General features: G+C 41.7%; 1 protein-coding gene and 3 non-coding genes across 4 annotated transcripts in view; 1 reads left to right on the top strand and 3 right to left on the bottom strand.

Annotated features, from left to right (window-relative positions):
• Nucleotides 1-295: 295 nt before the first annotated feature.
• On the bottom strand, nucleotides 296-367 carry trnaa-cgc (transfer RNA alanine (anticodon CGC)). The gene has a single exon. It is a non-coding gene; the product is annotated as a tRNA-Ala (tRNA).
• A 515-nt stretch (nucleotides 368-882) lies between these two features.
• On the bottom strand, nucleotides 883-954 carry trnaa-cgc (transfer RNA alanine (anticodon CGC)). Its single transcript has one exon. It is a non-coding gene; the product is annotated as a tRNA-Ala (tRNA).
• Nucleotides 955-7,996: 7,042 nt separating this feature from the next.
• Nucleotides 7,997-8,068, bottom strand: trnaa-cgc (transfer RNA alanine (anticodon CGC)). The gene has a single exon. It is a non-coding gene; the product is annotated as a tRNA-Ala (tRNA).
• Nucleotides 8,069-11,961: 3,893 nt separating this feature from the next.
• sema4f (sema domain, immunoglobulin domain (Ig), transmembrane domain (TM) and short cytoplasmic domain, (semaphorin) 4F) overlaps nucleotides 11,962-16,215 on the top strand; it is a 50,704-nt gene continuing 46,450 nt past the window's right edge. Inside the window, exon 1 of the mRNA XM_018684948.2 lies at nucleotides 11,962-12,810. Coding sequence (XP_018540464.1) covers nucleotides 12,702-12,810 — 109 coding nt within the window. The 5' untranslated portion in view covers nucleotides 11,962-12,701. The remainder of the gene's footprint in view (nucleotides 12,811-16,215) is intronic.

The raw sequence follows: 16,215 nt of genomic DNA, 5'->3' as shown, positions 1-16,215 counted from the left end.
CTATACGCATTTATCAAAGCATTGTGCATCTGGTGAATGAAAAGATCAAGAAAGGTCCTGACAGCTAGCCCTGGTGAAGGCTATTGCAAATAATACAAATTCATGTGGATTTAATATTGTAATTTTCTTCTTTTTCATTTATTCCTTTAGCAGAAAGTGCAAGGATCTTTACAGAATTTTTTTTTTTTTTAGTAAAACACCCTTGAATGTTATGTATATTGTAATAATACGTAACCCAGAGGTGAGCATGAACAAAGTGGAAAAGATTAGTGCTTTGTTCGCTGTAGATAAGAAATGGAGATGCTGGGGATTGAACCCAGGACCTCATACATGCGAAGCATGCGCTCTACCACTGAGCTACATCCCCTCAGGTGAATGAGTAGACCTATCAATGTCATTGTCTCTCTGAGCAGCTGAAATCTATTCTTTTAGTTCTTTCAGATTTAGTAAATGTGCATGAAGGGTACAACTGTGTTTACATAGAGTCCTTGAGCAGTGTGTGTTTGCGCCCAGTGAGCACTTTGTTAATACCTGTTTGCCTGCTTACTCATGCAGTTATCGAGTCAGCCAATCGTGGAAAGCAGTGCAAGGCATGACTCGTAGCTTCATTTAATCTTCACATCAAACATCTCTCAGTGATTTGACCATTGTATGATCGAGTTTTTCTGAAAATTAACAAGAACAGATGTCTGAGGCTGGACACAGGTTCACCAAAGCTGGACATTTGAACACTGGAAAGATGATGCCTGGTCTGGCGATTTTGGATTCATACTTATGGCACCTAGATGGAGGGATCAGAACCTCATATTAACAGCTTGAATCCATGGACCAAACTCACCTTCAATCATGATTAGGTCTTTGCATGACACCCAGATATAACAATGGAGATGCTGGGGATTGAACCCAGGACCTTATACATGCGAAGCACACGCTCTACCACTGAGCTACATCCCCTGTCTGTTTTCTCTAGAGTTTACAATTTTGTGTTTATTTGAAGAAGCAGGAGGGGTGGAAGCAGCAGCATCACTTTTTTCTATGTAGTGGTTTCTGTAGTAATCACTGACAGATATAGTATGTGGTGAAATGTGACAGATTCAACATTTCATTTAGTTGTTATCCACTTTTTGAAATATCATATGGTTTTATTGTGGAGATGCCTCCTGGGCACCTTCCAGTAGAGTTTTTCCAGTCTCACTGGTAGGAGACTTTTTTAAATCAAAATATAAATGCTAGCCTACATTACGGTCTTCAATCCATTGTATAAACTAGGTTTTATCTTTCCACAAATCAAAGTCTTTTTTATTTTTTAATGAGTGCAAAAGTGTGTACAAAACATAATTAAAACCTATTTTACAGCAACATCATGCAAATTCTTAAATCTCTAGTGTGTGTGACCACAGGTCCTAACAGAATACTGTATGTTTCAGATCTACTTCAGCTGGGTCCCAACATAAAAAGACATTTTAATGAGCTAGTATGTTATAGTAAACAGGGCAAGAAACAGTCTGTTTATGCCACAAAATGACTGTTGGTATTAGTAATATTTACAGCACTGGACGCCATTCTAACATCCAACATGTCAGACTGAGGATTATCATAGCTGCAGACATCCACACATTAGCACAGTGAATTATTTCATCAGTGATGTATAGTGCAGTATAATCTGTGTAATCAACCACTGAATCAGCTGACTGAAATGATCTGTTGCCTCCAAACCCCCCCCCCCCCCCCCCCCCCCCCCCCCCCATAATCTCTTATCCTTTCAACACTGGCTGCTGTGTAATTATTCCAATGTGATCTTACACAGTCTGACTACGATGTAATTTTTCCTGTAAATGAGTGTGCATGGCTTCAAATGCAGTTGTCTGTCTTCTCTCTATACAGCTGCGTTAAAACTGACAGTGTATTTCAATGAATAAAAGGTTTGTGCTTTGCTAAACAGATTCTGTTTTTAGGGAGATACATTTAACACCAAAAAAGTCAAGTCAGTTCCAAGAACACATCCAGTCAAGCTCAGTTTAGGAATTTATGTTGTCATATTTATTGTAATACTAAGACCAAAATAGGCAGTGTACATGCTGTTCCCAATGATAACATGACAAAGAGTCTAACATGCTAGCAGCTCTGTAAGGCTTTATCCATGGTGGTACTTTGAGCTAAGTGCTAACATCAACACACTCATAATGACAATGCTAACATGCTGAGGCTAAGGAGCTTTAATGTTTACCATGTTGACCTTTGCTAGCATTTTTAATTAGCACTAAGCACACAGTACACCAACACTGACTGACTGACTGGAAAGTAATTTTTTTAGCCATGCCACTAACAGGTGCATCTTTAGGATGAACAGAGTTCTATATGAGTCTAAATAAAATGTTTTTGGTTTGGGGGAGAATATAAACACAAGTCAGTGGGAGAAAACTGGTCTTGGTATCAGAGCTGAAGCTGGACTCAGCATAGTTTCACAGCTCCGACTCCAGTACAGCCAAAGCTTTCTTCTCCCTCAAACAATAAATGCTTTGACACTAAAAGACCTTGAACATTTTCGGCAAAGCAGCTCTTGCCTCTGAAATGGGAATATTCCACATGTGCTCAGGCTCACATTGCAGCAGAGTGATAAAGCCAACAGCGGCAACCCCAGCCTGAGTCAAAAGCTGTGGTAGCGTTTACTGTAAAGGGTTTAAATCTCTGTGCTATCAGCCACCCACAGCAGTTTATCTCCCAGCACTGGGAACCAGCATGTTTCTGCAAGAAAAAATCTACAGCAAAATCTCCAATTGTGATGTAACTCGAGTGTCATTCCTCCCTGAAATGTACATTTTATTTGTACTGTAAAATATCTGAACCATATAACTGCTCCTGCTAATGATGTCCAGTTTATTCAGTCCCTCAATTCTAAATTAAGACTCTTTTTCTAGCTGGATGAGAATCAAAACAACAGCTTAGCACACAATAGGCCTGTCTTATCCTTCCCGAGGTCAGATCTTATCATTAAGAAACAATGACCCCAATCGCCTCACATGCTACAAATCTATAAGTAAACATCTTGTCACATGTTATCATCCATTGACCAATACTAGTGCCTCTTACACACATACACACAAAGACACACAACACAGTGATTATGTGTTGAAATCCATTATGAATGGATGATGGGGAGGTTAATTATTGTTTTTCAAAAAGCTTTAGTTACAATGAAGAGCATGTGAAACCTTGTGTACACACAAACTCAACTGAAGCTGAGAGGAAAACATGACCAATGTACTGTATATACACATATGTAGATGTAGTAATTATTTTAAAAAGCCTGCAATTAGCTTAAATAATGTTGAACACAAGAGGTTTAGCACTACACAGGACTGAAGCATAGCTCCTTTATGATTTATTGTCCCTCAGTGGTTTAAATGTCTCCCAGTGAAATGGTCTTATTTGCTATGGCAGCAGCTAAGAAATGTATTCCTCTACAATGGAGGTCTGACATACCCGATACACAACATCAATGGTGGAATGAATTCTTGTGTACATCAGAGAAAATCCTGTATAGCGTGAAGGAGAAGAAGTTGGAGATGTTCTGGAAAATTTGGTGCTGTGATATAAAAAAAATGCTGCAATGGATGCAAGTTATGGATGAATGTAAAAATAAGACATACATGGGTGTTGGATACACAGGTGATTTATCTGAATTATACAGAGACAGATGTTGTAATCATACTACTGTAACAAAAGAGTACAGAGACCATTGCTTTGTAGCCTAAACAGCAGTGAAGTCATGGTGACTGACTGATTTTTCTGGTTGTTGGACTGCACCTGTAGATTCGATGATTCACCGTGTAAGCAGCTGTAAACCTTAACTTAAACACAATGTAAGCTGGTGTTTAAATTTGCTTCCTCTTCCTCTGCACCCCCACATTCAGAATCCTGTTTTTCAGATTTGTACGCTGTGGATCACAGATTTTTTTTTTTTCCTCCTTTACGCTAGTTGTGTATTAATGTAACAGTGAGCCAAGGAGCTTCACTTTGTATTGAGCACTTGTTTCTTGAATTAGATCTCAGCGGGGTGGAGGGGTACAATGTCGTACTCGCCCCGGGCTCTCTCCTACTCTCTCAGCTTCTCCGCACTGTTGGAGTGGGTTAACAGGATTAAGGGGACATTTACATTAGGTTGGGTGGAACGACGAGTACGTTGGCATTGGCTCCATCATGGTATGTAGTCGGATAACGCTCAGAGAGCTCAACGTGCAGCGTATTTAGGTCAGATTTGGAAAATGCATACATTAACACACACACCAAATACACCCAGGGGATGTGACGCTTTAAGATGGGTAAGAAGAGCGTCTTTAGATAGATAGATAGATAGATAGCTAGATAGATAGACACAATCCTAGTTATAAGAGAGAAAAAGACTATTTAGCATGATTTAAAAGGGGTCTAAAGAGGTGGTGTTGGGGGTGTGCAACCTGATGTTATATGTTGATCTAAGAAACTGAGACTGGATCATAAGGGAGTTGATGTTGGCATAATCTACTTAATCTGATTGAGGGCAGAGTTGTCTTCACAGGCTCAATAATTGATAGCACCATCTGCTGTGCAATCAGTCTCCCAGAATGTCACACATAAGGAATTAGGTTAGAGTTACACTGGTTAATAACATTTTACCTTTCTTTGCCATAAGGAGGCAGATACTGGATAATTATATTTCACACTATTCTTTCATCACAGTCACACCAAGGTGGATGTGTGTCTTAGTTTATCAGTTTTGTGAGTGTATCTGGGGCTAATCTGCCCTCCAGAAAATGAATGATTCATCTGGAAATATTCTCTCAATCAAATGTAATGTGTGAACATATGAAAGTGAAAGACCAGAACTATAACCAACTGGATATAACAGAGTATGTCACAATATTTTTCTAATAGAGTTGAACTTTAATCATTAAGTCAGTTTGGTTTACCCCCGCCCCTGACTTTGGCCTTCTCTGATTGTTAAGAGGGGTGAGGCTTTTAGAAGTAAATACTTCTGCACTGCTGCCACACTGTTCAATGAGCCTGGGTCACAGAAGCCTTTGACAACACCTCTCCACATTAAGAAGTGTTTTGGAGTATATTTAATCTAAAAATGTTTAATAAAAGTTATATACTGCATCTTTAAGTTTGTATTCGTACTACAGCAGAAGTTGGATGTTCCAACCATTTATCCTTTACTGTTAATATTACCAAATAGATACCATTTATCTGTTACTTTTAACCAATCATTTCAATTGTTCATTCATTACTTTTATGTACAATTTTAACTATTACTTTTAGTTAAAGAGCAACCTGCAGGTTAGAAACCACAGTGAATCAATGTATAGGGAAAGGATGTAGAAACTTGATTTTCAAAAAAATATATACTTAAACATATACTACAGTGACTTCTGGAGCAGTTTTTGTGAGAGAATTTTCCTTCCACATCTAAAAACGACAAACCGGAAGTGACGAAACATAGGGGAGTCAAGCCAAGTTAGAGAAAATGTATTTATGTATATTTATATACATACAACAGACCACAGCAGTATAATTGTGAGCCTGCTAAGTGTCCAGGAGACCAGGAACTGACCGGAACTAGGAGAAATAACGGCCACAGGAAAGAGAATGAGCGGACTAGGCAGACATCTCGGTGAGTGAACGGCGTTAGCTAACGGCAGCTAACGACAGCTAACGATGGCTAACGCTGCATCCACATCACAACATTATAAAGTTTACCATCACATATCAGGATATAACAAAACTAGTACTAATTAGCAGAGAGAGGGAGGCAGACTGACACCTCACACTTGCTTCCTGTTGATGAAATTGCGGTGCTGACTCATTTTGAAGTTAGCAAACATTAGAAAACAGGACTCTGCTCATGTTTTCCTTGAGCAGAGGGTCCGTGACGATTGCTGCTACTGCTAACAGTGGCCTGGTGCGGCATCTGAGTGGGTCACAGGAACCGCTCCAGCACGGTCTCACACGATTTTGGGCTCTACACTCCATCTTTATCACATCGGCTGAAACATAATCCTGTCTGAAATGGCCGTGTTTGAAATGAATGTGTTAGAAATGACTGTGTTAGAAACGACGTCTGTGTCACAGATGCAGTGGTGAAGTCTCCTCACCTGCGCAAGAAAGCTAGCACAGTTTAATTTCCTGACAGGAAAATAGTGGACTTTGAATTTGTGCAGCCTGTACCACACAATAATTCGGAATGGTCAGACATGGATATTACACTGTAAAAACACCACACGACTGCTCAAACTCACCATCACCTACTACTGCACATTGTGTAGAGTCAGAGTCAACGACACTGACTCCCCTATGTAACGTAATATGATGCAATGTTGAAAAAAGCGTTTTTAGCTTAGCTTAGCTGAAAACAGACACCTTTTTTTTTTAAGCCTATATGTCCTGTAAAACATACAAACTCTTGAATTAACATTTCAAGTTTTCATTTTCAGACAATGTTAAGTATAAATCTAAAAAAAAAAAATTAACCTGCAAGTTACACTTTAACAATTTGACTTTGTTCTTCCATTACTTTTAGCTAACTATTTTAGCCATTTATTCATTAGTCATTGTTTGCCTGTTTAGCTACTCATTCATTACTTTTAGCCATTTTTCTTTGCTTCTGAGCTCACTTGCTTACTCATTCTTACACACTAGCTGCAACATAACAAACACAGACATGTTTTTTTTCCTTCTTTTTAAAAAAATCAAATTGTATTTATAGAATTACTTGAGCTACTCCGCAGTCTTTCTGCAACAGCAGAAGTAACCTATCCCTGAGGTACAAGTACCCCTGGTTAGGAACCACTGCATTAGATGATTATATTTAACAGTATTCAACTTAAGTGATCAACCATTGCCTAACAGCAGCATGTGTGTCTTACAAAGCACTTTGTGATCCTTTGAAGGATGAGGCTAATGATTATATTTCAGCTCATACTAAAGAATGGATGCACCACAGACGTGCAGGCTAATTATAGCTGAAATGATCCCTTTAATTAGACAAGTCTTTTTAATAGGATATAGTGTGTGTCTGTATGTGAGTCTGTGTGCTTTCATGTATGTGTTTGCTTGTATCTAGATTATATGTTTGTGTTTATGTGTGACATGTAAATAATTGATTGTTTAGCATCGTTTGAACATATTTAATTCACAGCACAGGGTTGGATGGTGCACACAGTTTCCTCCCATGGCTGACACCTTAACACTGAAAACATGAACAACAGACTGTATGTGATGCTGCGAGATGCCTTTGTTTCTTCTGCCAAGCATTGTGTTGCAACACCTCAGCAGGTGCAGCTGCAGCCACAGGAGAGGCCGCCCCAACATGTATTTATGTTTCTTGGAAGCATCAGTCATGTTGTGTTCATGTCATGCTGGAAAAACTTAAAGGCTGACAGATTAATGCTACAACTTGTGAATGTAGGGAGAATTTTAAACCCATGAATTTAAAGAAGGCTGATAGGAGGGATTTCTTGGTTGCTCCTAATTATGTTACATCCAATATGACATGCACATGACATACCTGTGATTCAGGCTGAAGGCATTCATGGGCCTTAGAGGCAAAGTGAAATTCACTGTGTCTCTGTGATGTCTTTCTTTAGAGGTGTAGAAAAATGCTGAAATTATTGCTCTGCTTGCGTTAGGGCTTACAGAGACAAATGAGAGGAGGGACTGAAGGAGATGGAAAGAGATAATGAGCAAAGTAAAGATAAAATACGTAAATTACATTAAACAAAACTTTTGTTTTTCATATTACTTTTTTTTATTAGGCCACTGTATCTTTTATTAAATAACACTTGGAGGACAGTTGGGAGACAAAATCCATTGCATCCCACACAAAACGGGGACGTGTCAGTTGTAAGAACAGCTGACACTGACTCTTTAGGTTCGTTTGAATTAATTTGCGTTGGATGTGGTGCAAGGGTGCCACCATGCTGAATGCTTTTACTTTAGCTCCATATTCAATAAGAAGTGGAGATGCTGGGGATTGAACCCAGGACCTCGTACATGCGAAGCACACGCTCTACCACTGAGCTACATCCCCTTAATGCTGGCTCATCATTAGCCTTTAATCAATGAAAAACGGGTGGTAAGATTAATGAACCTGTCCCTGATGATTGAAAACACCAGTAAATATGTTTTGGAATATGACAGCTAGTGACATGCTAATTTTGCCCTTTGTGAAATTTTCTTAAGGATTTTTTGAGGAAGCTGAAACATTATGTTAAACACAACATGATATGACAGATGTGTAATCCATACCACTTGCATCAACTCAAAAAATCCATCTCGTAGACTGAGATATTTCACTCCAGACCAAAGAGGTGGAGTGACTGAAGTTACTATTCTGTGGTTTAAGATTAAAACTACATAAAACTGTTGTGTTTCTGCCTGCTGTATGGGAGACAGCTAAGCATGTTGAAGGCTATTACAGCTAAAAGCTTTGTGAGTTTGAAGTTGTCATTTTCTTTACAAGAGAAGCTCCTTCTTTTGGATTCATTCCACTTATTTTAGAGATAGTGCAAGGTCACAAATGATTCTTTGTTGAAAGCCTTAACGTAAAGCAGCCTTGAACATTTACTATTTTGTGGTATGAGACCCAAAGAAAAGCATAATCATGTTAGGAAGGAAGAGAAGTGGTGCTGCTGGGGACTGAACCCAGGAACTCAAACACACAAAGCATGTCCTCTACCACTAAGCTACATCCCCTATGCTAACAGCTAATCCATTGTATTATACTGTAATTCATCCTTTGTTCAAAGCCAGAGAAGGGGGGTAGGGAAGTGTGTTCTACCATGTGTTTGTTGTTATTTACACATATATAGAATATAATGGATTTTATATTTTAGCTGCTTTGTGAAATCTTATGTCAATCACTTTATAAACTTGGCAGATTAAAGTCTGTGTATCTTTAATAACCTGGACAAAAATACACACATTCATGGATCATTCAGGTGGAATGAAGCTAATCAAATGCTTTAACAGCGTTTTGATCCAAATCTCCAGTTTTACCTGGGCTCAGTACAACAGTTCAGACCCACTGCATGAATCCCCTTCATCTCCGCCCTCAATAAAACAGCAGAATCCATTGTTTGGGATTAGAGGAAAAAGGTTTTGGGCTGTTTGTTCCATTTCCTCCTCAGCAGAGGTGAGGGATGGGGGGTAAATCAGTTGGCAACGAGCCTGCTGCCACACAAACACAAGTGGTGGATATCACACAGGGGTGGGGATTGACTCCGAGCTCGCCTTGTAATCTGTTTTAGTCAGACTTTGCAGGTGAAAATTCACACATTCTGCACAGGATTTCTGCTCTGTGTTCTTATGTGTTCCTTCAGATTGACAGCTTGATTAATATATTTAGACAGACAGTGGGAGGGAGAGGAAAATGTGCGCAGATGCAGCATGGGAGGTGGAAAGTATGATGGGAAAAAGGGATGTGGGGGCAAGAGAGGTTGCAGAGAGAGAGACAGAGTATCAGGGTATATCTTGGGTTTAATTAGGGAAATGAAAGCTGTTAACTAGATGAGTGTTTCTGAATGTGAGAGAGTGCATGTGGCCCCTCTGCTCCTTAGGGCAGAAGTCCCCCGCCAATTTGTGACCCCACACCCCTCTTACACACACACACATACACAATAAGTACTGGAACAGAATTAAAAAGCGCGACTACGCAAGTTACTTACCCTGCAAATAGGTCAGTGACATATTTGCTAGATTTAAAGCAGAGACAAACAATATTTTCATACATCTGAAAAAAGTCACTGCTCCTGTATCTGCCCCTGATGTCCAAGACCAAGGTCAATGTCAGATGCATGTGTGTGTTTGCTTGCCTGGCCTAAAGCTGATTAAGAAGCAGCCCCCTCAGTGATTCGGAGCCATATAATTACATTTGCTGGAGGAGGTGGCTTGTCAGTCCCTCTCCAGCTCTCCTTTCTGTCTGATTCTCTTTTCTGTCATCCTCTTCACCCATAAAAATCCCCCAAGCTTCTTCAACCAGTGGTCCCTAACCATTAGTCACACACACACACACACACACACACACACACTCAGCGCAGACACACATGCACACACATGCAAAACCTTTAGCCTAACCCTGGTGTCTGGTCTTGTCTGAGAGCAAAATTTGTCGGACACTTATGTGCGAGCACGCGCTCACACATACTGTACACTGGCAAACGCACATTTACAGATTTGTGACGACGCATAAACAGGCACGCACACCGATACACACACATTAACCGAAGGAGTGCAGGGTCACGGATTGCAGCTTCCTTACATCAGGGTCTGAATATTAATGTGCGGGGACAGATAAGCAGCCGTGGCAATCCCTTTAAGGCCATACTCCTCACTGGTTGGTGCCTCTGGTTAATTTATGCCAATCTGAACATCCAATTTATGCAAATGTTGTGCTTCAATTTGAATCAGTGTTTGCGGAGTGGTATGAAGGCCTCACTCAATCTGACTGTGTCTTTGTGTCTGCTTATCTCACTGCCTTTACTCATATCTGGAAGAAACCTTCTTTTGGTTGACGTCCCTATTGACTGCCACTATTTTCCCATGCAATATTTGTACAAGGGTCAGGATTAGGAATCATCAGTTCTAGTTGTTGCCTCACCTGTCCAGAAGGGGGCAGCACTTAAAAGAAGTTAAACAGACTTCTACTAAAGACATTCATATTTTCTGAATTTAAGCATTAATATCCTTTTCATTTGTTTTATCCCAGATGGACTGCAGTTTGTCTAAACAATAACTGACCCAGACGTGGATCAGGACCTCCACACTGACACTGATAAATAAGCTTGCCACCCAAAAGTCATGGGTGAAGGCAGGGTGGGGTGTTGCTAAAGTGCCCGCAGCTCCAACGGCCTCTGCAGCCATCACAAATGAAGACATCTATTGTGATAGTGAGTGATGTTTCGTCATTCAAAAGTCATTGGCCGCGTAAAGATGAGACACGCACAGTGTGAGCCTAATCGGGCTCGATTAGAGACGGCGCCGCTCACTTCTTAGCTCCGTTTGGCTTCTTCTTTATCATCGCTGCCTCACCTCTGACCCCTGTCCTCCTCCTCCTCCTCCCCCCCCTCTCCATCTACCAAATCCTTTAATCCGGGCTCCTCTGTGACCCCTCCCTTTTGTCCCGGAGTTGGGGTACATGTCTGCACCCCCGCCCCATGAAATTGGCCAGGCAGCACTGCCAGCCGTGCCGCCCTACTCCTGGGAGAAAAAAGGGAGGAAGCGGGAAAGAGAATGTACATGTTTTCAGTGTTGCAATGATGGCTGCTATACAATTAATCAAAAAAAACAAACAAACAAACAAACAAAAAAAAAAACAGGCTTGAGCAATATCTAAACTAAAGAAGCTGCAGTTTATTGCTTTTCAAATAACTGTGTGTCATCACCTCCTTAAATCACAGGACTTTATGTTTTTGAGAGGCTGAAGAAGAAAATGTCAAGACAAATTACCAGCACATGGTAGAAAACAACAGCTCTGTGGATATTAGTGTGGTTAAGGCCTGGAAACCATTGACCTCATATCTACTGTTTAATCATCTTTACTTTGGAAGTCCACCCCCACACCCCCTGGGTATGATGTCAGATGACTGACAGGTGGATTAAGGAAACAACACCACAGAGTTAGGGTTAGAAGGGAATGTACAATCTTTAAAAGGCTGTTTATCATGGCTATTTTTAATTACTATTACACACACACACACACACACACACACACACAGTCTGTGTGACCCCGCTGCGAGTCATTACCACTCCTGAAATAAATATTCTAAAGAACCTCACAAAAAAGAAAACAAACATTTAACTGAGAAGTTTGATATTAATCGTCTTTCTAAGGAAAATAGGTCTGCACCTGTCCCCGTGACATCATCTTACCTGTTGTCCTCCTCGCGCAGCCTTTTCCGGAGGGCGGGGCGCGAGACGGTTGGCTTTACAGCAGCACATCTCGAGCCGGTCACAAGCCTTCATATCGCTGTGCACTCGTACCAGCGCTCGAGCCTCACCGACACAGCGCGCGCTCGGGATTTGTTTTTTTTTTCCTTCTTCTTCCCGGATTTAAACGTGCTTTTCTTGCTTTCATTTTTCTCAGATTATTTCAAACTGAAAACGGTTTGTTTCTGCCGGTTGGGACAGGCTCGGCGACACCGGGGCACAGAGCGGGGATAAGAGCGAGGCTTCATTTTATTATAACACAGGACACTGGACATTATTCCGGCACGAGAGCACGCTACTTTGGATTACTTTGACACACAGTTTGTGACTGGAATACACCACAGATATCTCTAAAAGAGTGTATCTCCTGGTTTTCAGCATGTCGCTTTTCTGTAGTAGATAATTCAACCCTCACTTGCGCTGAGCGAATGCACGCACTTCTGCGCTTTGTGCAGACTGTAGCTGCAGGAAAAGAGTAACCTGCCACTGAATATCAGAATAAAAATATTTAAGAAGCATCAACTGCATTTAGAAACTGTCACCCCAACTTATTTATCATTGTCTTGGACAGATCCCTGCGCCCTGTTAAACTCAGATAAACCCGTGCAGCCAAGATCAGGAACAGGATGCATCGCAGCTGAAGCCACGAGCCCGGGACTTTGGTTTTGAAATCAGATCGGACTGACCTCCACCCCCTACCCCCCACGCTCCTGGACCTGGGCAGGAGCCGAATCAGGATGACTCCTGACGGCGTGATGTTGATCCTGCTCCCGGTGCTGTGTCTGCTCTCCGGAGCCTCCTGGGCAGCGACCCTGGGTGGACTGGAAGGAGAAAACAACCGGCAAGGTGAAGGAAAACAAACACTCGTGATAGCGATCTGTTTGTGTGTGTGTGTGTGAGAGAGAGAGAGTTGAGATGATCGAGGCTGATAGTGATATTTTTAAAAGAGCGAATTATTTCGTTTTGGAGAGGAACTTCTTCACTTTGATTTGGGTGTTTTGAATTTGCCATAGTGTATAATCTCTGCAGTTAAAACGATGTTTCAGATGGTTTCATCTCCCTCCTCATCCTCACTCATGATGTGGACGATGATGATAACACGAATCACAACAATCACACGAGGCTGGAGCAACACCTGCAACTTCAGTGGAGTTTGCATGTTTTCTGATATTATTAAAACATATGCACAGCTGAAACATTACGCCCGAAATGATGCATGATCAGCTTTGCCAGTGTTTGGCGCAAAACACCATTTAACCCAAAGTTAAACCTGCTTTAGTGTAGTCTACCTCTGCTTTGCGCAGCTGTTTTACGCACTCAGAGCGCGGTGCCAAAGCGCTGCCTTCTGCCTTTATTGTGGCTTGATAAATGGTGATGCTGGCGAAGCAAGCAGGTGCCAGACTTGTTCTCCTCAACGCCAACAACAAGTGCACAGACTGGGCAGAAAACACCGGGCTGCTGGTCGATCCAGACACGTAGCAGCTTTCAGATTTAAAGGGACAGTTCAGTCAAACGCGCTTCCCGTTGGAGAGATTGATGCGTGCGGGGGTAGGGGGGGGGGGGGTTGTCTTTTTTTTCAGTTGCCCTCGTCTGGAGAAGGCAGAGGTCAGGATCAGCGGCTCTGTAAGCTGGTAGTGAATCAGCATCTTGCTCTGGGACGCTTCAGCGGACTGGACGCAGGGGCTTAAATAGGTTCTCTTCCCTCTTAGGTTTCTTGAAAAGTGGCTTTGTGCGTCACACTCACAACCATATTCAAAAATGTTAAGTGGGAAAATGATGCAGGGTGAGAGAGAAGCAGACACAGATTTTGGATGGCTATAAGTCAGAGTGAAGTGAAGACGAGCTCGGCTTTCTAACAAGCCCCCTCTTTGTGCTGTGACCATCAGGGTCAGCAGCGTAGACTTCCCAGCCTTCCTGTTTTCTGCAAACTGACTGACAGTTAAAATGGAAAACAGAAAATGAGAGGAGACATCCATCACAACAAAAATAATAAGAAGCTTATGAGGCAATATGCTAGCTATTTTGTGACTCTTTGGAGATTGGACTGCAGTCTGTGTGAGTGCATCTGTCTTTCTCCATTTGTCTATGTTGTGAGTGTATTCTCTTTGTTTGCTGGGTAATAACTATCTGAGCAGTCTCTCCATTTGACCTTTTGTTAGCTCCTCCTGTGTCTTTTTGTTCTTTTATTCTCTCAATATTTTGTGGCTGATTATTTGCTCTCGGTGCTGTCTCTCCCTCTCCACCATGTGACCGTGTTTACACCCAGATGCAGTGAGGAGGAAAGATTTAGAGGTTGCGTCACTGTGTGTCCATTGACCATTAGCTTGTACTCCCGTCACCTGACTGTATTAATGGGCTTTGCTCCAGCGCTGCACTCTGCAGCAGAGCTTATTGTACTTTAACCCTTTGTATTTCTGTGATTGACCTACATCTAAATACTTGCTTAAGACAGTTCCATCTTGCTGTTGATTCACGCTGAGCGGCTGAATGAATGCAGTGTCTGTAAGTTAGGTCCCTGTCTCTGTGTGTCATTACGCAACCCAGGCCTGTGGCATGCTGACCCCACAACAAATACAGTCGGAGCCAGTGCCAACAAATAGCATTGAGAAAGACAGAGAGGGAAACATTCAGATATGATGCCCCACAGAGCAGTGCTGGACAACTGTACTTGAAGAAATCTATCAATATTTTGCATTTCATGTAGCATCACTGATATTCTGTCAAATCAGATGCATCTAAGGCTGGTTGCCTCCTCAGCAGAGTGTGTGTGTGCTTCTCTGTTTGTATGTGTGTTATGATATCTAAAGGGAGATTCTTACGTAAGACTGTGTAGTTGTTATGAGCAACTGGTCAGGTGATATGTGTGTGTTTGTATTAAGCTTGGTTTGCATGTACAATAACATCCAAGTGCCTGGCACTCTGGATAGGGCGTTGAAGCTAATGGAAACTGCAGTTGTCCTGCTTGGGGTCTCTTGCCACTAGAGGATGACTCCTGATGAGTTTGGTGATGCCCTGTTGTCGCAGCTAGCAGCACAGATAGGCCAACTCTTGTTCAGCAGTTTCATTTTTGACAGGAATACCTCATTTTTCATTGCTTCATTGCTGTTATACATCTGTACCTGTTGTATGTGTAAGCTGTGTTCATATTAACTGGTGGTGCGGTTAATTAGACTGATGTGGAATTGTTCCAGCTCTCTGGTTAAGTGTTTGGGGAGAAGTCATAAAACTGCTTGGCTGAAATTACATGCTGCATAATGATGTTACCATCCGAGTGTAGGATTCTAATTTAAAGAAATCACGAACCAGGCTGTGTAGTTGGTCATAATCATGCTTTTTATATATTTAACATTTGGTTCATAAATATCGAAACATATTCCTAACGTACAGAGTACTGATATTATTTCTATGATGATATTCCTCCTCCTGATGATACTCCTGTGCATTCATGAAACACAACTCCACTGAAGTTTATATTGTGTTTTTAATGTGTGTGTTGTGACAGGATCAGAGGGTGGCCCCCTCTGCCTGCTCCAGTCAGTCTCACTGGTCTAGCAGCCCTGTTTTAATGCTCCTCACATGAAACTCATTAGGGTGTCGGCACACAAGGGTAGGCCCTGCCTCCCAGCGGTGCACAGACTGTATGGATCAGGGTCCATTTATGGTGAGGGAGAGAGGAGCTTCGTCTAATTTGATTAGCATGATTAGTCGGAAACTATGCAGGTACATAAGCATTATAAGGCCACCCAGTGTCCATCTACTGTACCGCCTGCGTGCTCACCAAAACTGTACTTTTTCTTTGTTTGTAGTCAACAGTGGCTTAACGGAATCTCTATTCAAACATTTCTCACTCCAGTAGCTCTCAGTGATACAAGATTTATTTCTCTATTGTAGTTTTCTGTTTTAGTGCCAACATTTACACTTGGCTAGCGGTGAACTATGTGAGTGTGTGGGCGGATGGGAGTCCTGTATAACAAAGATCATCAAAGCAAACCTGAAAAATAGGCTACAGTTCTGCCTCGATTTTACTACATACTACTGAGTGGTGGGTGGGGCCAGAGATCTCTTTATATCTGTGGTTTGGTCTGGTCTGGGCTTCCCATGAATTTTAAGTTCTAGGTAAAACTATTGCTTCATACTGGTAAGAAAATAAGGAAGTGTCTGATGTGTCATGATGATCATTGATAAGTGTGAAAACCGTCAAACCTCAACCATCAAGCTCAAATGAAATCCACAACTCATTGGAATTTTCTT

The sequence above is a fragment of the Lates calcarifer genome, linkage group LG14 (assembly GCF_001640805.2).
Source record: "Lates calcarifer isolate ASB-BC8 linkage group LG14, TLL_Latcal_v3, whole genome shotgun sequence".
Taxonomy (NCBI): domain Eukaryota; kingdom Metazoa; phylum Chordata; class Actinopteri; family Centropomidae; genus Lates; species Lates calcarifer.
This window is presented reverse-complemented; position numbering and strand designations above follow the sequence as displayed.